A 16,914-nucleotide genomic window follows, 5' to 3' on the forward strand; every position below is an offset into this window, starting at 1 on the left:
AACTGTAACGACCTTGCTAATTAGCTTTTTCATCGTGAAAATGAATATTGAAATATGTAGTTATATTGCAGAAGCATAGTCTATGACTAGGTTATTTTGCTACAACAAAATATAGAGAGAACTCTTTCACAAGCAGTTAAGAGCTCTTTCCAGAGCAGGCAGCTTCTAATGGAAGAAGAAAACAACGTACTTTAATGACAAAGGAAGTATAACTTGTAATGTGGAAGGAAAACACCTGCTAAAGGCAAATATTAGCACACACAGTCCAAAATACATCACTCACTCCCTGCAACAAAGGACTAACATGTGGCTAAACACGTGTCTGTGCCTCCCTATCCACAGTGGGGGCCAGGCAGTCTGTGGTGTACAAGTGTGCAGCATGAACCTGGGTCTGCTGTATGCTCAGTGCAGTATCTTTAACATAGGTATGTGTAGGTATAGGTGTAGCTGTTTGTCGCATCAGTGCAAATGCATAGGGTTTGTGGATGCTATAACTTTTCTGCCTTTTCTTTGCAAAAGCCTTTTGGATAACTTTCTTAAAATAAACAAACCAACAAAAAGAACTTGGTTCTTCCCTGTTGAGAATGTTCCCCATGTTTTGGAAGGGGGTGCACCAAGAAGTGGGCACTGCCTGGGTTTCAAGTCACAGTGCTGGCATTGCATTTTTTTCCACGAATAAAGCCGTGAGAGATTTCAGAGGCTGCAGCTTCACTGAGGGCTTGAGAGCCACATGAACCTCTGGGTACGATCTGGAGGAAATGAGCTTCCACTTGTAAAATGAATTGGCTTTTGTCCCCAACATAAGGATTTTCAGCTTTGCTTTCAAAACCCCCCAGAAATCATTAGCTTCCTCCCTGGGAATGCGATCTAATACAGTGACCTAGATGCAAATGATTGCTGCAGCTTGGGGGAGAGGCAGCTCAGTGCAGTTTTGCAGCAAAAGGCCCGGGGGAAGGACCAGGGAGATGCCTTGCATCCCATTCACGCTGATACACAGTTCAGGCAAAATACAGCAGTGAGGCCAGCGCGGCACGATCTGCACCTGCAGCTCGTGAGCATCAAGACAGCAGAACGGTGAAGCTGTGAAGCCGGTGAGAGATTCGTAGAGAACGCAGACAGGCTAAGATCTCCGTACCGGCAAAGCTGCCTGTTCCCCGTGGGTACCCGCGGCCGGCGGTGCCCAGCAAGCGGCACTGCGGAGCAGCGCTCGGAGCTCCGGCACCGCTCCCTGCTTCGGGGACGTGGCGAAAGCCGCCTTCTGAGGCTTTGCACTCCTGCGCAGGACCTGTGCTTTCTTTAGCGCTGTTTTTCTGTGCCTGGGGAGGATGAGTAGATGTTCTGCTGGTAAATAAGCTGCCACGATTAAGTTGTGTTGGTCTCTATGCACAGACTGCCAGTGGGTGAGTATTTCTTACTGAGATTTTACTTGTTCACAATCCAGACTTTCCTTATTTTTCCAAGCCCACTTGGGAAGAATGGAAATTTAGAATTAAAATCACCCACGTGGTTTTTCTCTGTGCAGAACTAAGCCAATTCTCTGTCAAAGGAGAATGAGACTGGGGCCTGTCATCCCACGGCTTCAACACCTTTGTGGCATTGGTGAGGGCAGAACAAGCATTCACAGAATCATAGAATTGTTACGGTTGGAAAGACTGCTAAGTCAAACCATCAACCCATTCCCACGATGCCCACTAACCATGTCCCCTCAGTGCTATATCTACATGGTTCTTGAACACTTCAGGGACGGCGACTCCACCACTTCACCGGGCAGCCTGTGCCAGCGCCTCACTGCTCTTTCTGAGAAGTTTTTTCTAACACCCAACCTGAACCTCCCCTGATGTTCCTCCCTCAGCTGCAGAGTTGGTGCCCAATGAACCTCCCCAGCCTCTCCCTTCCATAGGCCTCATTGGCAACGGGACATGAAATACATAATCAGGAACTTGTTTTGCTACAGCTGGTATTTGGCAAAGTGCAGAGCACCTGGTGGCTTTTATGTAATACATCCTAAGTAAAATGCTTGAAAAATGAAGCAGCTTAAGGAGGGTTTATTGCATACAATAAAGGATGCTTCCCTTTTCCTCATATTGATTGATACTTTACTTGTAGGTGTGCCCAGAGATTAAGAGTGAGGTTTGCAGCAAGAGCAGTATTTCCAGTGAGATATCCATGCTTCATAAGTGTGTTCATGAAGTTTCAGTAACGTGATTTGTAAAACTCACCACCATTAGAACAATCATAAAGATAAATCCTAATCACAACCCAGCATTGGAAAGGAACACAAGAGAGAATGTTTTGCCCAGAGCTAAGTTGTTAGGCTAGGATTTAGGTTCAGATGTGACAGCCTTGTATCCCTGGAGTCCATTTCCACCCACTGTAGATAACATTCAATGTGTGTTGCTTGGAAGAGACGCCACATTGGGTGCATTAGGATCTAGTGATTTGAATTTGCTTTCTTACCTTCTTCTGGTTGAGAAATTCGCAGGTGTTAGACTTGAGGTGCTACTTTTTTGCATGATTAGTTGTTGTTTTCTTCCTGCTGCTGTGACAGAATTTAAAGTAAGTGTATTAATTATCAGATGGCTCCCCATAATACTCGTCTGCTTGGTTTTCAGTGACAGTATTTGAATAATTGAGTTGACTTTCTGCTGCTCCCAGTACATCGCCTCAAGTCTATTGTTGTGCCTACATCTTTTTTTCCATTTAAAATCGAGTGCAGACATGACCTGAAGATCCAGTTTTGTAAGATGCTCGGAACCATGAAGACACTATCACTCTCCTACAGACCACACAAGAGAAAACCAGATGGTGGCTTGTGAAAGAAAAGCTGCTTTTTTTTTTTTTTTTTTTTTCTTGTTAAAGATGGAAAAATGAGATGGAGGTTCACTAGCTATTTCATTTTCCTTGGAGTTTAGGAACACACCTACTCCCCTATGACATTTTATATAACAGTGGATTGTCTTACAGGATATGCTGTAATGAAAGATTCTGTGGCCGGGGCTGAGATGTGTATATTAGCCGGATTGATTTAGGTACAGTGACAGGATTTTCTCTCTTTATTCTGCTGCACTGATTAGCTCCATTGAGTCTGTAGGGCCCCAGATGTAACAGTAGCTTAGTCAGTGGATCAGGGAGAAGAGAGATGGTAAAATCTATACACATATTTTCCCATCTCCCTGCTACGGCAGTCTTCTGACAGTGTGTTGGTAGGCGTTTGATCTGGTCTGACTTCAGGTGGTGCCAGCAGTGGAATTCCACGTCTCATGTTCCTGCCACTGACTCAGAGGTTTTCTCAAAAGAGGGTTCTGTTAAATCTCCAAACACCAGAACCAATTTTAAAACCAGCTGCTATTTCAGAATAGACAAGGCCCTGGGGATCTGGACTGCTGCTATCACTCTGCTTGGTGGAGGTCTCAGCCTTTGTGGTTACAGGAAAGACCACGGGTCCAGAAGCACCATACAGTAACTCCGTTTTTATTTCAGACAGGTTAGATATGGGTTGAAATATTTTGGCTTTCACAGTAAAAATACATCTAAGCACAATGATCCCTGAAAAGACAGCAAATGTTGGTACAGTTGAAGCGTGTTGAATTCCAAGCATTAGGCAAAAAAAAAAAAGGAATAAGAGTTAGTATAACATAAACATGCAATGTGTTTAATTTGTTTCTAATCAAAACAAAACTACTTGTCTCTCTGACAGCGAACGGATGGAGAAATAGATCTTATTCAAGTGGATAAGCCATGTGGCCAGCTTGCGGGGGCATTCAGAGACAGCTGGCAAGATAAGATGCTGCAGGAGAGATGGAGAACTCCGTGTGCAGTCTCTATGAGGGAATGCAGAATGGCAGCAGCTCAAGGAGTGAATGTAAAGGCCATATAAGGGAAGTAAATGGACTGCTGTAGAGATGCTATTAGCAAAGCAAACACTGACTTGGGGACCTTGGCATACACCATGGAAGAGATAAATTGCATGAATAAATGCATACTTTTTCCTTCTCCCTAGGTTTACAAAGTCAGATTTAACCGAGAAACTGTTTACATGTGTGAAACAGAAGTTTTTCTGTAGTCATTTTAACGCCAAGCAATTTCTACCCTGTCTAATCCCAGTACACTTAATTTAGACACATTTATTGTTGTTTCATTGTAACCAAGGCCTTTGGCTAATGAAAGAACACCAAACTGGTTCTTTCAGCAATTCCAAATTTATGACAGTGCTCTCTTCTCTCCTCATGCCAAGAGCACAGTTCCCATGGTGGTATAAGGGAAGCAGGAGGTGAAACACCCGAGCCAGGCTCTGGCTGGAGGCACAAGAGTGGTCATCACTGAGTGTTCATTGGAAGCATGCAGACACTTGCAAAAGCAGAGCTGAGCACTGGGGCATTTTGCGGTGCAGACTTGGCACCACGCAGAGCTGATGTGAGAGGAGGGTGCTAGGAAGGCATGCTGCAGAACAGGCTCTGGTTCTCACCCCTGGGACAGTCACCCACCCTATGGGCACAGCCACATTCATGTTCTGGTATGGCTCACTTTTAGGATGAGTCTCCAGATCATCCTTTACTCAGCCACGTTTTGTTTTACCCAGCAGTGATGAGTGCACAGGGTGGATGCTATTCAGATGGCACTAGACAAGAAGACAGGCATTAGAAGGGCATCTAATGGGTCTTGAGTGCGAGAGACTTAGACTAGATCAAATCTAAAGAAAACCATATGGAAACACATGAATATCCATCAGGCCTTCAGCACCAACAGATCTGCTGTACAGATTAGGCAGGAGGGTAGAAGAAGATGATCTTCAAAGTCCCTTCCAGCCCAAACCATTCCGTGGTTCTGTGATTGGGTCAGGCTGATCTCTAATACTTGCCAACACAGATGTAGCCTTTGTGGGTGCAACTAGGGGGCCGTGGCTGTTTTGGGGTATGCCTTTATTGTCTTCCTTGCAAAGCACATCACTACACACACCTTCTAGCACCGAAGCTGTATTTCACAGAATCACAGAGTCACAGAAGTGTAGGGCTTGGAAGGGACCTCTGGAGATCATGGAGTCCAACCCCCTGCTAAAGCAGGGGTTAGCGACCCTACAGCAGGTCGCACAGGAAAGCATCCAGAACAGAATCACAGAATACTTAACCTTTTATTTGAAGCACTTTTCTTTAACCTTCTTTTATTTGAATCACTTTTCCTTAAGGAATAAGCCTGAAACGATAGGATGGAAAACTAGATTTTGCTAGATAATTCTCAATCCATTTTCTATCCTTTGAGAAAATACACATTTCCATCAGTGTTCTGATTTTAAGACTTAACATTACAGGGCAAAAATAGTGTCTTTTTTATTAAAAAAAACCCCATCCAATAAAGTGTCTTTATAATTTAATTCTGAACATGACTGTTGTTACTACTAAATGGTGTAAACACAGACTGAGTGCAATAAACCTTGCTTCCATTTAGCATTAATAATATTAATGATCAGTACTTAAATCACATGCGATGTTCCAGGACTGTAAAAGAAACATTACCAAAGAGATTTTCCCTGTCTGGTGCCGACATAATTTAAACTCGGCATAAAATAGTCTTCTGTTGGAGGGAATCTATTGACGCTGCAGGGCGGGGAGGAAGAAGCAGAAAGAGGAAATCTCTCTCCCAGCGGAGACCATCCGTCCTCGCAACCCCTCCCCAAAACTTTCCCACTCCAGACTCTGGCCAAGGCCTGGGGCTCCCACCCCCAGCCGGAGGAGCTGCTTGGTACTCCGGTCACATTGCCCCTCGCTGTAGCCCAGCAGCTCCCAAACTGTCGGAAGCAAATCGCTGGGTCAGCACCTCGCATGCACACACGCAGACACACGCACTGCTCACACGCACACCACCCGCTTAGCCAATATTTTCCCATGTAAGGGCTGCAGCCTCCCCCCCGTTAACCCTCCCTCCCCACCCGGCTTTTTCCTTCTCTCCCTCTCCCCCAACTCGCTTCCCACCGCCCCCGCACCACTCCACCCGCCGCCGGCTTCGGGGCGCCGGGACCCCCCCCGGGACCCCCAGCCCCGCCCCGGGACGCCTCGGGGAGGTTCTTCCCGCCCCCGGCCCCTCGCCCCCGGCCCCGGCCGCGGCGAGTCCCGCCCGGGGAGGCGGCGGCGGGGAAAGGGGGAGGAGAGGCGGCGGAGCGCTGTGCTTCCCGAGGAATCAGACGTGCGGAGAAGGGAGGGAAGGACGGGCCGGGGTGGTGTGGGGAGGGTCTCGGTGCCGGTCCCGCCCGCGTCGCCTCCGTTCCGGGACCGCGGGGAGAGTCGCTTGGGGCGGCCGCCACCCGCCGGCCCCGCAGCCGGGCCCCGCGCCCATGTGCTGCCGGCACCCGCGGCGGCAGCCCCCGCGCCCGGCGTGCGAGTAAGTATCCCGGCTCCCCCCGGCTTCCCCCGGCCTCCCGCGCCCCTCAGAGCCCGGTCCTCCCGGCTGCATCCCTGTGCCGCCCGCTCCCCGCACCGCCATCCAGCAGCCGCGTCCCTTTCACGTTCCTCCGAACTGTCCGGGCCCCTTCTCCTCCCGGCTCCCCGCCGTCCTCCGTCCCTCGTCCCGTTCCTCTCCGGCGCCCCCGTCCTCCTCGGATCTCCCCACTACTCCGCACTCTTTCCACCCCCACTCCCGTCCTCCCGCTCCCCGCCGTACCCTTGCCCACCCCTCGCACCCCGCAGCGTTCCCCTCGCATCACCCCGGCGAGTTTCACTTCCCGGCCCCCGCTTTCCCTTGGGGGGCCCCGGAGCTCTCGGCCGCCCACTCCTACCCCGGAGCGGAGGAGCGGGGTTTTGGGGCCGGAGGGGCGATCCCACGCCCCAGAGAGAGTGCCGGGCGTGGGCTGGCAGCGCCCGGGGTGCGAAGCGGAGCTGCTGCCCCGCGGGTTGGAAGGGTCCTGTCCCTGTATCCAACCCGATCTCTTCCTCCGGTTGAGGGAACGGTCTCCCCGAAGTGCTGTGACCCACTTTGCGGGAGACGTTTGGTGGCACGCCAAGACGCGGGCGGGTCCTTCCCCGGGAGATGCCTCCGGAGGGATGGAGGCGGCCCGTGCCCCGCTCCAAGTTTCTGTCCCCGGGGCTCGGGCTCTGGCAGGTTGAGAGGCGTTCCTGCAGATGGGCTGTGACTGCTGGGAGCTGGGCGCGTGCTTCTCCACGTCCCGGGCCTTTCTCAGCGTTAAGGAAGAGACTTCTTTTTTTCTTAGTGTTTTAAAAGTAAACAAAAGTTTTGTGTGGTGCACATGCTTAATTTCACTTACAGGCGCTGTCTCTCCGTTCCCTCCTGGTGCAAAAAGAGCTTTAATTTTATTGCCTGCGCATTAATTGAGTTCACTGATTGGTGTGTAATCACGCTTAGAAAAAAAGCCCTCGTAAATAGCTATCGGAATTCATTTGTAGCAACTGTGAGAGATGATCATAAATGTATAAATGCAGTTGGAGCAACAATCCAGGATGGATTTAACAAGAAATATATCCCAATCTCTGGGAAGCAGCTCTCCTGAAACAGACAGGCGCACTGCAGAGCCAGGAGGCTGCAAGTTGTCCAGAAAGGAGCAGGAGTTAGAGGTGCTGGGTTTGGGCTGGGAAGAGTCAAAGAGGTTTTGTGTTAATGAGGTTTGCTGCTGCCACAGGGGTCTGGGATTGAAAAGCTGTAGGCAGTGTGAACAGTTTTGCACAGAAGCTGTGAGGCTATGCCTAAAGCACGTTGTGGGAGGAGGGATGAACGAGACCTTGCCTTTTTCTCTATCAGCACTGGGAAGATGAAGACATGCAGGGGTGAGAGGTGGAGGAATGGGACAAAGATGTATGATGTCTTCATGAGAAGTGCTGTAGGAGGGGAAGGTGCTCTGGCAGATAAACTCTTCTAATGTCAGTGTTACTGAACTCAGCTGTTTCTCCTTTCTGTTATTTCATTAAGGACCTTTGTCTTCATGATGGGAGGAAATATCCCCCTGGCTTTTAGGATCCGAGCTTCTCCCATTGTGAGGATTTGCCAAGGCTGAGAGACTCTGGATTATCCCTAACGTTCTCAAATACAGAGGGGCTTTCTGTCTCCCCACTGCGAGAGGCTTGGTGCAGATGTGAAGATGGCCTCCAGCCTCACCTGTGCCGGCGTGGTCTGGGCCTTCCTCTCCTTCCTCTGCGCAGCAGCATCCTGCGTGGGCTTCTTCATGCCCTACTGGCTCTTGGGGTCTCAGCTGGAGAAGTCAGTTTCCTTTGGCACTTTCCGGAGGTGTTCCTACCCGGTGCGGGATGAGAGCCGCCAGACGACCATCATGGTGGAGCAGTGCGGCCGCTACGCCTCCTTCCAGGCCATCCCCAGCACCGAGTGGCGGATCTGCACGGTGGTGACGGGCCTGGGCTGCGGGCTGCTCCTCCTGGTGGCCCTGACGGCCCTCATGGGCTGCTGCGTGTCTGAGCTCATCTCCAGGACCGTGGGCAGGGTGGCAGGAGGCATCCAGTTCCTGGGAGGTAAGTGCTGCCTTCTTGTGCTTGTGCTGTGGTGTGGATCTTCACACTTAATTTGTATTGCTGTGGAGGCTTCGGGAGGAGGAGGGTATGAGGCAGACCACTTGGCTTGGCCACTTGACCACTGAGTGGTTGTCTCAGTGTTGGAATGTGGCCCAAAGGCTTGCTCACCTACAGCCACTCTTGCACTGAGCCCCATGCCTGGCTGTTGGATGACCTTTGAGAGCTACCTGAGAGGTTCAGCTCACAAAGCTATTTGAGCTAAAGGCAAGGAGGGAATGTTTATCCCTGGTAGAGGAGGCCCGAGGAGGAGCTCTGCCAGGCTGCTGGCTCCACTCAGCCCGGTGGGGTTAGTGGAGGCTGCGGTCTAGACACTGCGTAGGAGAATCACCTCCCTTTCTTTTTTTAGCCTGTGAAATGTATGGCCTTAGCCATGGAGTGTTTGAAGGGTATGAGACAATAAGCAGAATCCTCTGGTGTGTTTTTTATAGGGTTATTTTCCTGGTAAATCATCACTCTCCCCTGTCATCAGTGACACGGGGCTCGGTGGCACTCACTGTCACCTCATGCCACTTGGTGTGCACTTGCCTCTGTGAAGAGGTGAGTTTTTCTGTCCAGGCGCCAGCATTTGGGCTGTCCTTCTGGACCCACTTCCAGCCTGGGGGCATTCGTGCCCTTCTCCCCCAAAAATGAGGTGCACCCAGGTAGGACAGTGGGCTGCCATTCCACACGCAAGATGCAAACTCAGCCGGGATGCAGCTCAGGGGACACAGCCGACGCCCTGTAAGGGAGCTGTGCCAGGCCTTCAGCTGGGCCGTGTCAGCATGGCTCCCCACTGGCTGCCAGAAGCCCAGGCTCCAACTTTTGGAGCGTTTTCTGCACTTCAGAGCAAACTGACCCTGTCACTTCGCCCTTCCCTCAGCACTGCATTCCTGTGTTTAATCTGGCTGACAATTTGAAAACGCAGCAGCTGCTTGAGAGTTAACTCTCCTGGAAGCTGCTCCTTCGAGAAGGCTGCTTCATTATAAAGCTCCAGTCGGGCGGCTGGGGCGTGAAGAGGGTTTTCAATTCAGCAAAGCTCTGCGAGCCCATGCGGCCTGGCTAGTTTCACTGAGAGCCATCACAGGCTCTGTTTGGGCTTTAACCACCCCCTCCTTCCAATTGCTGCTCTGGTCATCTGGTTTTAATTTGTGTTTGGTGGTGCCGCGTGCCTGGGTCTGGTTATAGCCACCCTAGCGAAACATGGCGGGGCTGCTGGACAGACGGACAAGGGGACATCGGAGGTGTTGGGGACACTGCCTTGGGATGCCAGCGTGGGCCAAAGGTGTGGGCTCTTCTCCCAGGTGTTCTCCTGCTCAAGGAGAACCCTTCAGACCATGCCATGGCCACTCACGTAACCATGGTGCATCCTTTCCCTCCAAAACGGGGTGAGCATCTCAGGAGGTGACAATTCAAAGATACATGAACCTGTGATAGGGAATGAAAATTGCTGGCAACTTTACTCACAGTTCAGAAATTATTTACACAGCACGTCCAATTTTCCCCTCTACTGGGTTTTATGGTTGTTTCTCATTTCACTCAGCGCTGCTGGAAATGAGTAAGAAATGAACAAAGTGAGAACCCATCATTTCTTAACCTGCTTAAAAACTGGCTGCGGAGACATCAGGGAGGGGCCAGGGGGCAGAAGCCACTGGTAACGGTAAAGATTGTTACATCCTTCATCAGATCTTCATCTGCTATCGATCGGTACAGCTCAGTTGTCTAAATGACATAACTACATTTACACAGATGTTGAAATTAGGCACTATAATCATTAGGTTGTTTTAAGTCAAGCCATGAGCTGTTTGGATTATTTGCTATATAGGAATGCAGGTCTTTGTTCCCCATACAATGGTTATAGGTTGAGATATATACCGTGAGGTGTGCTTTGACTATGGCTCAGTGGCACTGTTGTGATTGTCACTTTAATTGGCCTCCAGCTGGAGATCTAGCCAAATAAAACCCTCACAAATATTTTTCTTGGGCTTAAAAGAACCCTCTACCATCATTATTATGAAGGAAAAGCATGGGAAAAAATAAGCGGTGTGCTGAGTGGTGCCATTAATTCATGCTCCGTGCCTTTCTCTGCGTATGGGGAAAGAGATGGGTAGCGGTTTCACTTTCTGTTTCTTCTCATCCTGGTCACCTGCACCAGCGTAGCTGCTGCATTCAGTGGTAGAGGATGAGTGTTTGAGTAAACTGCATTGTTCTTGAAGTTAGAAACCAGTGTAGGCATGTTCAGTGTAGCTGGTTTAAAGTTTTAATGGTGTTCTGCTAGTCTAGGATCTAAGTAGGTTTCCCAATATGATTTAAAATATGTTGGACTGATGAGGAGCTAAGCCAACTGACAACGGTGTGTAACTGGAGGTCTGTGGGTGGGTGAGATGTAGGCTGCCCTGTGAGTTGCTAAAACTCACTTCATCCAATGCTGGAAGCATTTTCACTGCCATAAAAGGTGACAGAGAGTCATACTTACCAGAGGTGCTGAGCAAACAGCCTGATCCTCTTCTTCCTGCAGTAACGAAGGGGAGGGAACTCCAAGTAGGTCAGTGGAATAGCACCTGTGCAGAAGTAGTGCAGCTTGCACTAGCTGAACTGTGCCAAGGTTTTGCAGCTGGGATTTCCCCAGTTGTGTGTGGCAACTCACGCGAGGGAATTATTCATGAGTGCTTATGCCACAAATCTGCTCTTATCATAAAAATTGAATGGCAGAGCCTGCAAGAAACTGCAGGTCCATGCAGAGCCAGAATGGCTCTTTAGATGTCGGTTGTTTTTATGTACTTTGTATGTGCTATTTCAGACAATCCTGGCTACGCAGCATACATATATTTTATGATAACTCTGGGATGTGCTTGGTTTATGTTCCTAACAGAAAGGTTGCATCATAGACTTTTCCATTTGCAATTTTAGGAACCACTTCCTTTCCGATGTATAATCACGTGGCAGCGCTGTAGCTGTTACAGAAATTGCTTATATGAAAAACAGTGCTATCTTTTGCTTCTTCTAAGCTTCTACTAAGGCAGTTTGGGCAACAGGAAGTAGCCCGAGTCCAGCCATTTCTTCAGTGGCTGTCAGTGTCCTGCAGTCCATGGTCTGCAAGCTGCTGCTGCAATATCTCTGCAAGATGCTTCAAGATCATTTCTGTTGGAGTGCTTTGACATGCTGACAACCCAGGTGAAAGTTATGCTGTCCTTAACCTCTTGAGGGCACAGTTATGTAGACAGATACAGTCTTTGCTGGTAGCAGTAAGTGCAGCACTTCCAGCTGGTTTACTTTGAATGTTTGGAAGATAAAGAGATATGTAATGTAGCTAGAACAGATTGCAAGGATGCATCTTTGGCCATAACTATTGAGGACACGACAGCAGGAAGTGAAGTTTAACAAATCTGTGGCAAATTAGAGTCTATAATTATTGATCTTCTTTTCATTGTACCTTGGCAAGTCAATTCCACTTAAGTGAGGAGACTAGAAATTTGCAGGTAGGCAGCTCGGATATGACATACTAATTTGGTGAATAGTTTCACTCTGCAAATGCAGAGCAATGATTTTAAGAACATAGCAATAATTTGAAGAACATAATGAACTGAAAGGTTAGCCAGTTTTATGAGAGACAGCAGATCAAAAGACACAAGTATTGCAAGGATGGTCAATTTAAAGAGCATTATGCTGGCAAGGTGAAGCTTTTCATTAAAATGGTCAGTGCACAGGAATTACAGATGAAATTTGCACTTGCTCAGAACTCCCCTTGGCTCTGCAGGAGGGCTAAGAAGGCTCAGAGGGGTATGAATCCAGGGGAGCAGAGCATGCAGTGACCTGCTGATTTACAGGCCTCTCTGAATCTGACACTTTGGCCTTGATTTCAAGTGGCATCTGAGAAATGAGCCCTTGCCATCATTATGAGTAGCCATGTGGCTTACACTGCCATCTTTAGTACTCATCACTTGTTTTCAGTAAAGAAAGAAGGTTTCCAGCAGTGCTTTCTCTCATTTCTCTATTTTGTTTCCTTTGTGTCTCATAGGAGCGCTGAAACTCCTGAAACTGTGGTCCTTTAATTGCTGGTTAGAAAATATGGAGAGCAGTGGGTAGTGTTAAAAGGAGCATTTAATTAGAGAGGAAGGGGATGCAGGTTCTAGCAGCTTCTGATTTCACCTCAGAAAAAAAATGAAGCCTTCTGGAAAAAGCACCATCCAAACTGCCCTGGAATCCTTCTCCAAGTGTCCTGTGCCAAGAGTGACCATAATAGTTTCCATCACCCATCACCTGCTCAGGAATAGTATGCTGTGTATGGAGGGTTGAATAATAAGGCATTTTCCATCAAGATGAATGCTGAATGTGGGGCAATGACTCTGTTGTCTGTGAGGAAATATTGGAAAAATGCTTTCAGATTATAAAGAGACAGCCAAAGGAGATCTGCAAATTAGCACGTTAATGGCTGGATGTGACGTTGCAGGTGAGATGGTCAAGGTCTAAGATGTAGAGGGGAGAAAAGGGAAGAGAACTAAACTCATAGCACTGTGGGAGCATGTAGAGAAGCTATTCCTCAAAGGAAGTGCTTGAGGAAACAGCTTAAGAAATATGAGGGCCCCTTGGGAGAGTTGGAGTCCCTGTGCCTGAAGTTCAAGAAACATGGCTTGCATCCAAAGGCAGCCCACAGGCAAGGAAAATGAAGCAGCCTTGGGTCTGAGATTAGCTCAGGAAAAGTCATTAGGGGCTTTGGTGAAGGTAGCTGCAGATGACTACTGGGGCTAGAAACTGTCAAGGGGAACGTTTGTGTGGAGCTGAAGGAAATGAACTGCAGGCAGTGACCAGTAACCATTATTTTGTCTGACAGCTGCAACGAGTCTTTCTGCTTTCTGCCTGGAAGACTAAGGTCAGGATCATTTTCTGCCTACAGGGAAAGAGTGTAACTGGGCAAAAATAACAGGGAGAAAATGAGCCTTGGTGGGGGCGGAAAAGATATAAGGTGGCCAAGAGAATTCCAGGAAGGAAATGGTTACCCCAAACCCATTTGGGGAGAGTCTAGGGAGAGGTGTCTGTTTCTGTCCAAAACAAAGCAGTATTCTTCCCCTCCAAGTTTGCTTCTTGGGGCTGTTTTACCATGTCTTTCCCTCTCTTTCATCTTGTCAGATGCAAAGCTTCATTGACTTCTCGGTGCTCACGTAGACATGTGACAGGGCAATCCTCATCCCGGACAAAGACAAACTGCTTGCTAGGTATTAATCCAATGCATACATGAGCATATAAAGATGCTGCAAGAGGGGCATGCGAAAGGAATGGATGCCTCACCAGGAGGTAACAGAAGAGCAAAAAAACCGAACATGGCACTGTTAAATGTTACTTGTGAGTGATTGTATGTCAGGTTGTAGCCTGATAGATTCAGCAGTAATAAGGTCAGCAGAGAGCACTGTGACTATTTAGACTGAGGTCTGCCTTAGCATAGGTCATAGGACAGCCTTCATGTAATTCCTATTTGAACAAGAGTATATCTCTGAGAGAAAAAAATAACAAAAAACAACAAACAGCCCTTCTAGTCTGAATTTAATTCCAGAAAAACAGGATCTTCATGAGTTGTTCCAATGGTGAATTACACTGACTGCTTTTCCTCCAGATCATTAATGCAAATATTAAAAAGTGTAGCACCAAGAATAGATTACTGTAAAATCACATTTGCTTAAGGATCATTATAATTATTCTTTGAAGATCCACCAGTTTACTTGTTTTTAATCCATTTAAGCTGTGCTTCTTGTGCCTTCTTTACCAAAACACGTCTAGAAGCAGCTTCATGGAATCAGTATTTCACACTCTCGCTCCAAATTTCTATAGATATCCACCAAGAGATTAAGTATAGTGTTTTGCAGCGTCATCCTTTTTCAGCTTGACTGTGCTTCCCTTTGACTTGCTGAACTGCATCCTGTGACTGCTAATGCTGATGTTCAGTGTCTGCTTCCCAGCACTACAAGGTGCCTTCATGTGCTGTGATAGTGTGCAGAGTCAAATTCTTGGATTTGGGTTTGGAGTCCAGCTGAGAAAGGCTGGGAAGCATTATTGTTTGGGAAGATGCTAAGAACAAGGGAATTTAGAAGGTGATGTTATCTTTAACAGATTTAGTAGCATATGTTCCATTGAAGATTAGCCAGCTCTCTCTCCCTGCTGTATTCAGACAGAAAAGGGGAAATAAAATATAAAACAAATTCAAAATGAAAGATGAACTGATGCAATATATGTTCTTTTTCACTCTTGGTTTGTAAATGACATTAATTAGATTCCTGTTCTCTTAATCAGATGTAGTCTGTATTGCACAAATCTTTTATCAATGCATTGCCACCAAATCTGACTGGAAGGGAATCAAGGTTAGCAGGTGCTTGTATGCAGTATGTAAAAAAAAACACAAAAAAACAGGCAGACTTAGATTATGTATATTCACAGGAGACAATCCCCTTTCCTGTGACTGCCTTCCCTTTGGTTGCACATATCCTCCCTGAAGCTGCTGACCCAGCAGATCTACCAGCACTGCTCTTTGCACAATCTTTCCCTAAGGAGTCCAGCTGAAGGAGACCCAAGTGAGCAAATGTTTGCCACTGAAGCTAACACCAGCCATTTTAATGGAGCAGGTTAGCAAGCAAGATTCAGTGATAAACATTACTGGTCATAAAGTGCCAAATGATTAGCTCTGAGGAGGCCATTCCTGTCATCAAGGCCACGAGCAGGACTGAGCAAGCAGGGAGTTGTAACACTCTTGGGATATTGGAGATGCAACCTGAAGAAGAAAAATGGTGCTGGGAGCAGCCTTCATACTTACCTGCCTCTGTTCTTTTCTTTCTGTCATCAGCCAGTTGAGATGTCTTAACTCTTCTGGTGTTCCAAAATAATACTGGGGAAGCAGCAGGGCCCTTACCAGCTACAAATTTTCATGTGTCCTTTGAAGTCAATGACACTCAAGTACAAATTATGTCAATATTTCTGTCCTAGAGGTAAGATTATTTGATTGTGACATTAACCTGAAATGGATGTGGATCTGAGGTTGAGTGAATTAACTTGTTAATTGGGCTCTGAAACAAGAATTCTTTTTTTTTTTTTTTATTCACTCCTAATATAATTTTCAGTTAAAAAGAAGGGGAAAAAACATGCTAAGTTTCAGCCTGGAGCAAGTTAGATTTTAGGTGCCTTGGAAGCATGATTAAAATGGAAATGCTGATGTATTAAAAAAAAAAAAAAAAGATGCTGCTAAAATATTGGAAGGAGTTACTTTTCTTCTCTTCCCCTTCCTATTGATGTTGAATAAAAAATGATGTTTTGAGTATTGTTGCAGCTGTGTTGGGTTTCAGCAGATTTTTGCATTAAGAACAATATTTTTGATCTACAGAAGTCCTGGAGTGCTGTTTTATTTATCTGCAGAATCAAGTTTAGGCTTCTTGCTTTTTATTTTTTGCCCTCCTTTATTAGAAAGGAACAGTGGTGCTCAGCACTTCTGTGATGCTTTTCATTTCAAAGGGCTTTGCTTGCATAACCTAATGAAACTTCAGGAAATGTAAGACAGGAACAAATAATCTATTTTACTGGTGCAAAGTCAGAGTAAACTCTGAGTTACTTCTCTTCTGATCCTCTACATTTGTATTGATTAGAGCAGAAGCTGGGAGTTGGCAATTTTATTTCTGCATTGAAAGATTTGGCTTCTTTTGGTTCCTGAGCTCTGTGAGATGTTTGAATATTGCTGGGAGCTTCACTTCAGCATCAAAGTGTTGCAACATTTTCCAGCGCAGATGAAGTCATATTCCCCACAGACAGTACAGAATAGTTCCCAAAGGCACATTTTCCAGGATTTTGTCTGGTCTAGTGTTAAATGCTTTTATTTTCTTCTCTCAGGAAACACAGCTTACTAGGCATTCCACTTGGAACTTTTCTGTGATATCCAGCCTGCATTTTCCTTTCCTTACTCACATCCCTTTACTTCTCCAATGCATATTTTTACCTTGTGAGCTCTTTAACTTTGGTTTTACAAAGAGGAATAAAACAGTTTTCAGTCTCCTTCATCACATGGATGAAGACAAGCATATGAGAGCAACAAAGGCATCATTTCCATGCAGAGGCATTGGAAGGAGAATGGCTTAATGAAGAAACATGGAATATATATGTACTACCTAAACTTCACCCACAGCTACATGCCTTGTGGTAGCCATCATGTTGGCTGTTTCTCTGTCCAGGGATTTCTTTTGGCTCATTGAAATATCTTTGTTTACTCTAGAGATATTGAGGACCTAAGTGGCATTCAGACCATAGAGAGATAGCATTAAGTCGCAGAGCACCAAGAAGGGCACCCTTTCCTCAGTCTTGGGATGACCCTGGCACCACAAGATATCACAGGTCATAGAGATAATATTGCATTTGACAGATCCCTTCTAGCAGCTGTCCTGTA

At 47.0% G+C, this 16,914-nt stretch overlaps 1 protein-coding gene across 2 annotated transcripts in view; it reads left to right on the forward strand.

The window, feature by feature from the left end:
- Positions 6,104-16,914, forward strand: part of LHFP (lipoma HMGIC fusion partner) — a 138,600-nt gene continuing 127,789 nt past the window's right edge. The window contains exons 1-2 of one of the 2 annotated variants that reach the window (XM_021377209.1): positions 6,104-6,372; positions 7,912-8,465. In XM_021377209.1, the coding sequence (XP_021232884.1) occupies positions 8,081-8,465 (385 nt within the window). In that variant the 5' untranslated portion in view covers positions 6,104-6,372; positions 7,912-8,080. The remainder of the gene's footprint in view (positions 6,373-7,911; positions 8,466-16,914) is intronic. The other variant, XM_021377200.1, reaches the window with a different exon arrangement.

Source organism: Numida meleagris, chromosome 1 (assembly GCF_002078875.1).
Source record: "Numida meleagris isolate 19003 breed g44 Domestic line chromosome 1, NumMel1.0, whole genome shotgun sequence".
Lineage (NCBI taxonomy): Eukaryota > Metazoa > Chordata > Aves > Galliformes > Numididae > Numida > Numida meleagris.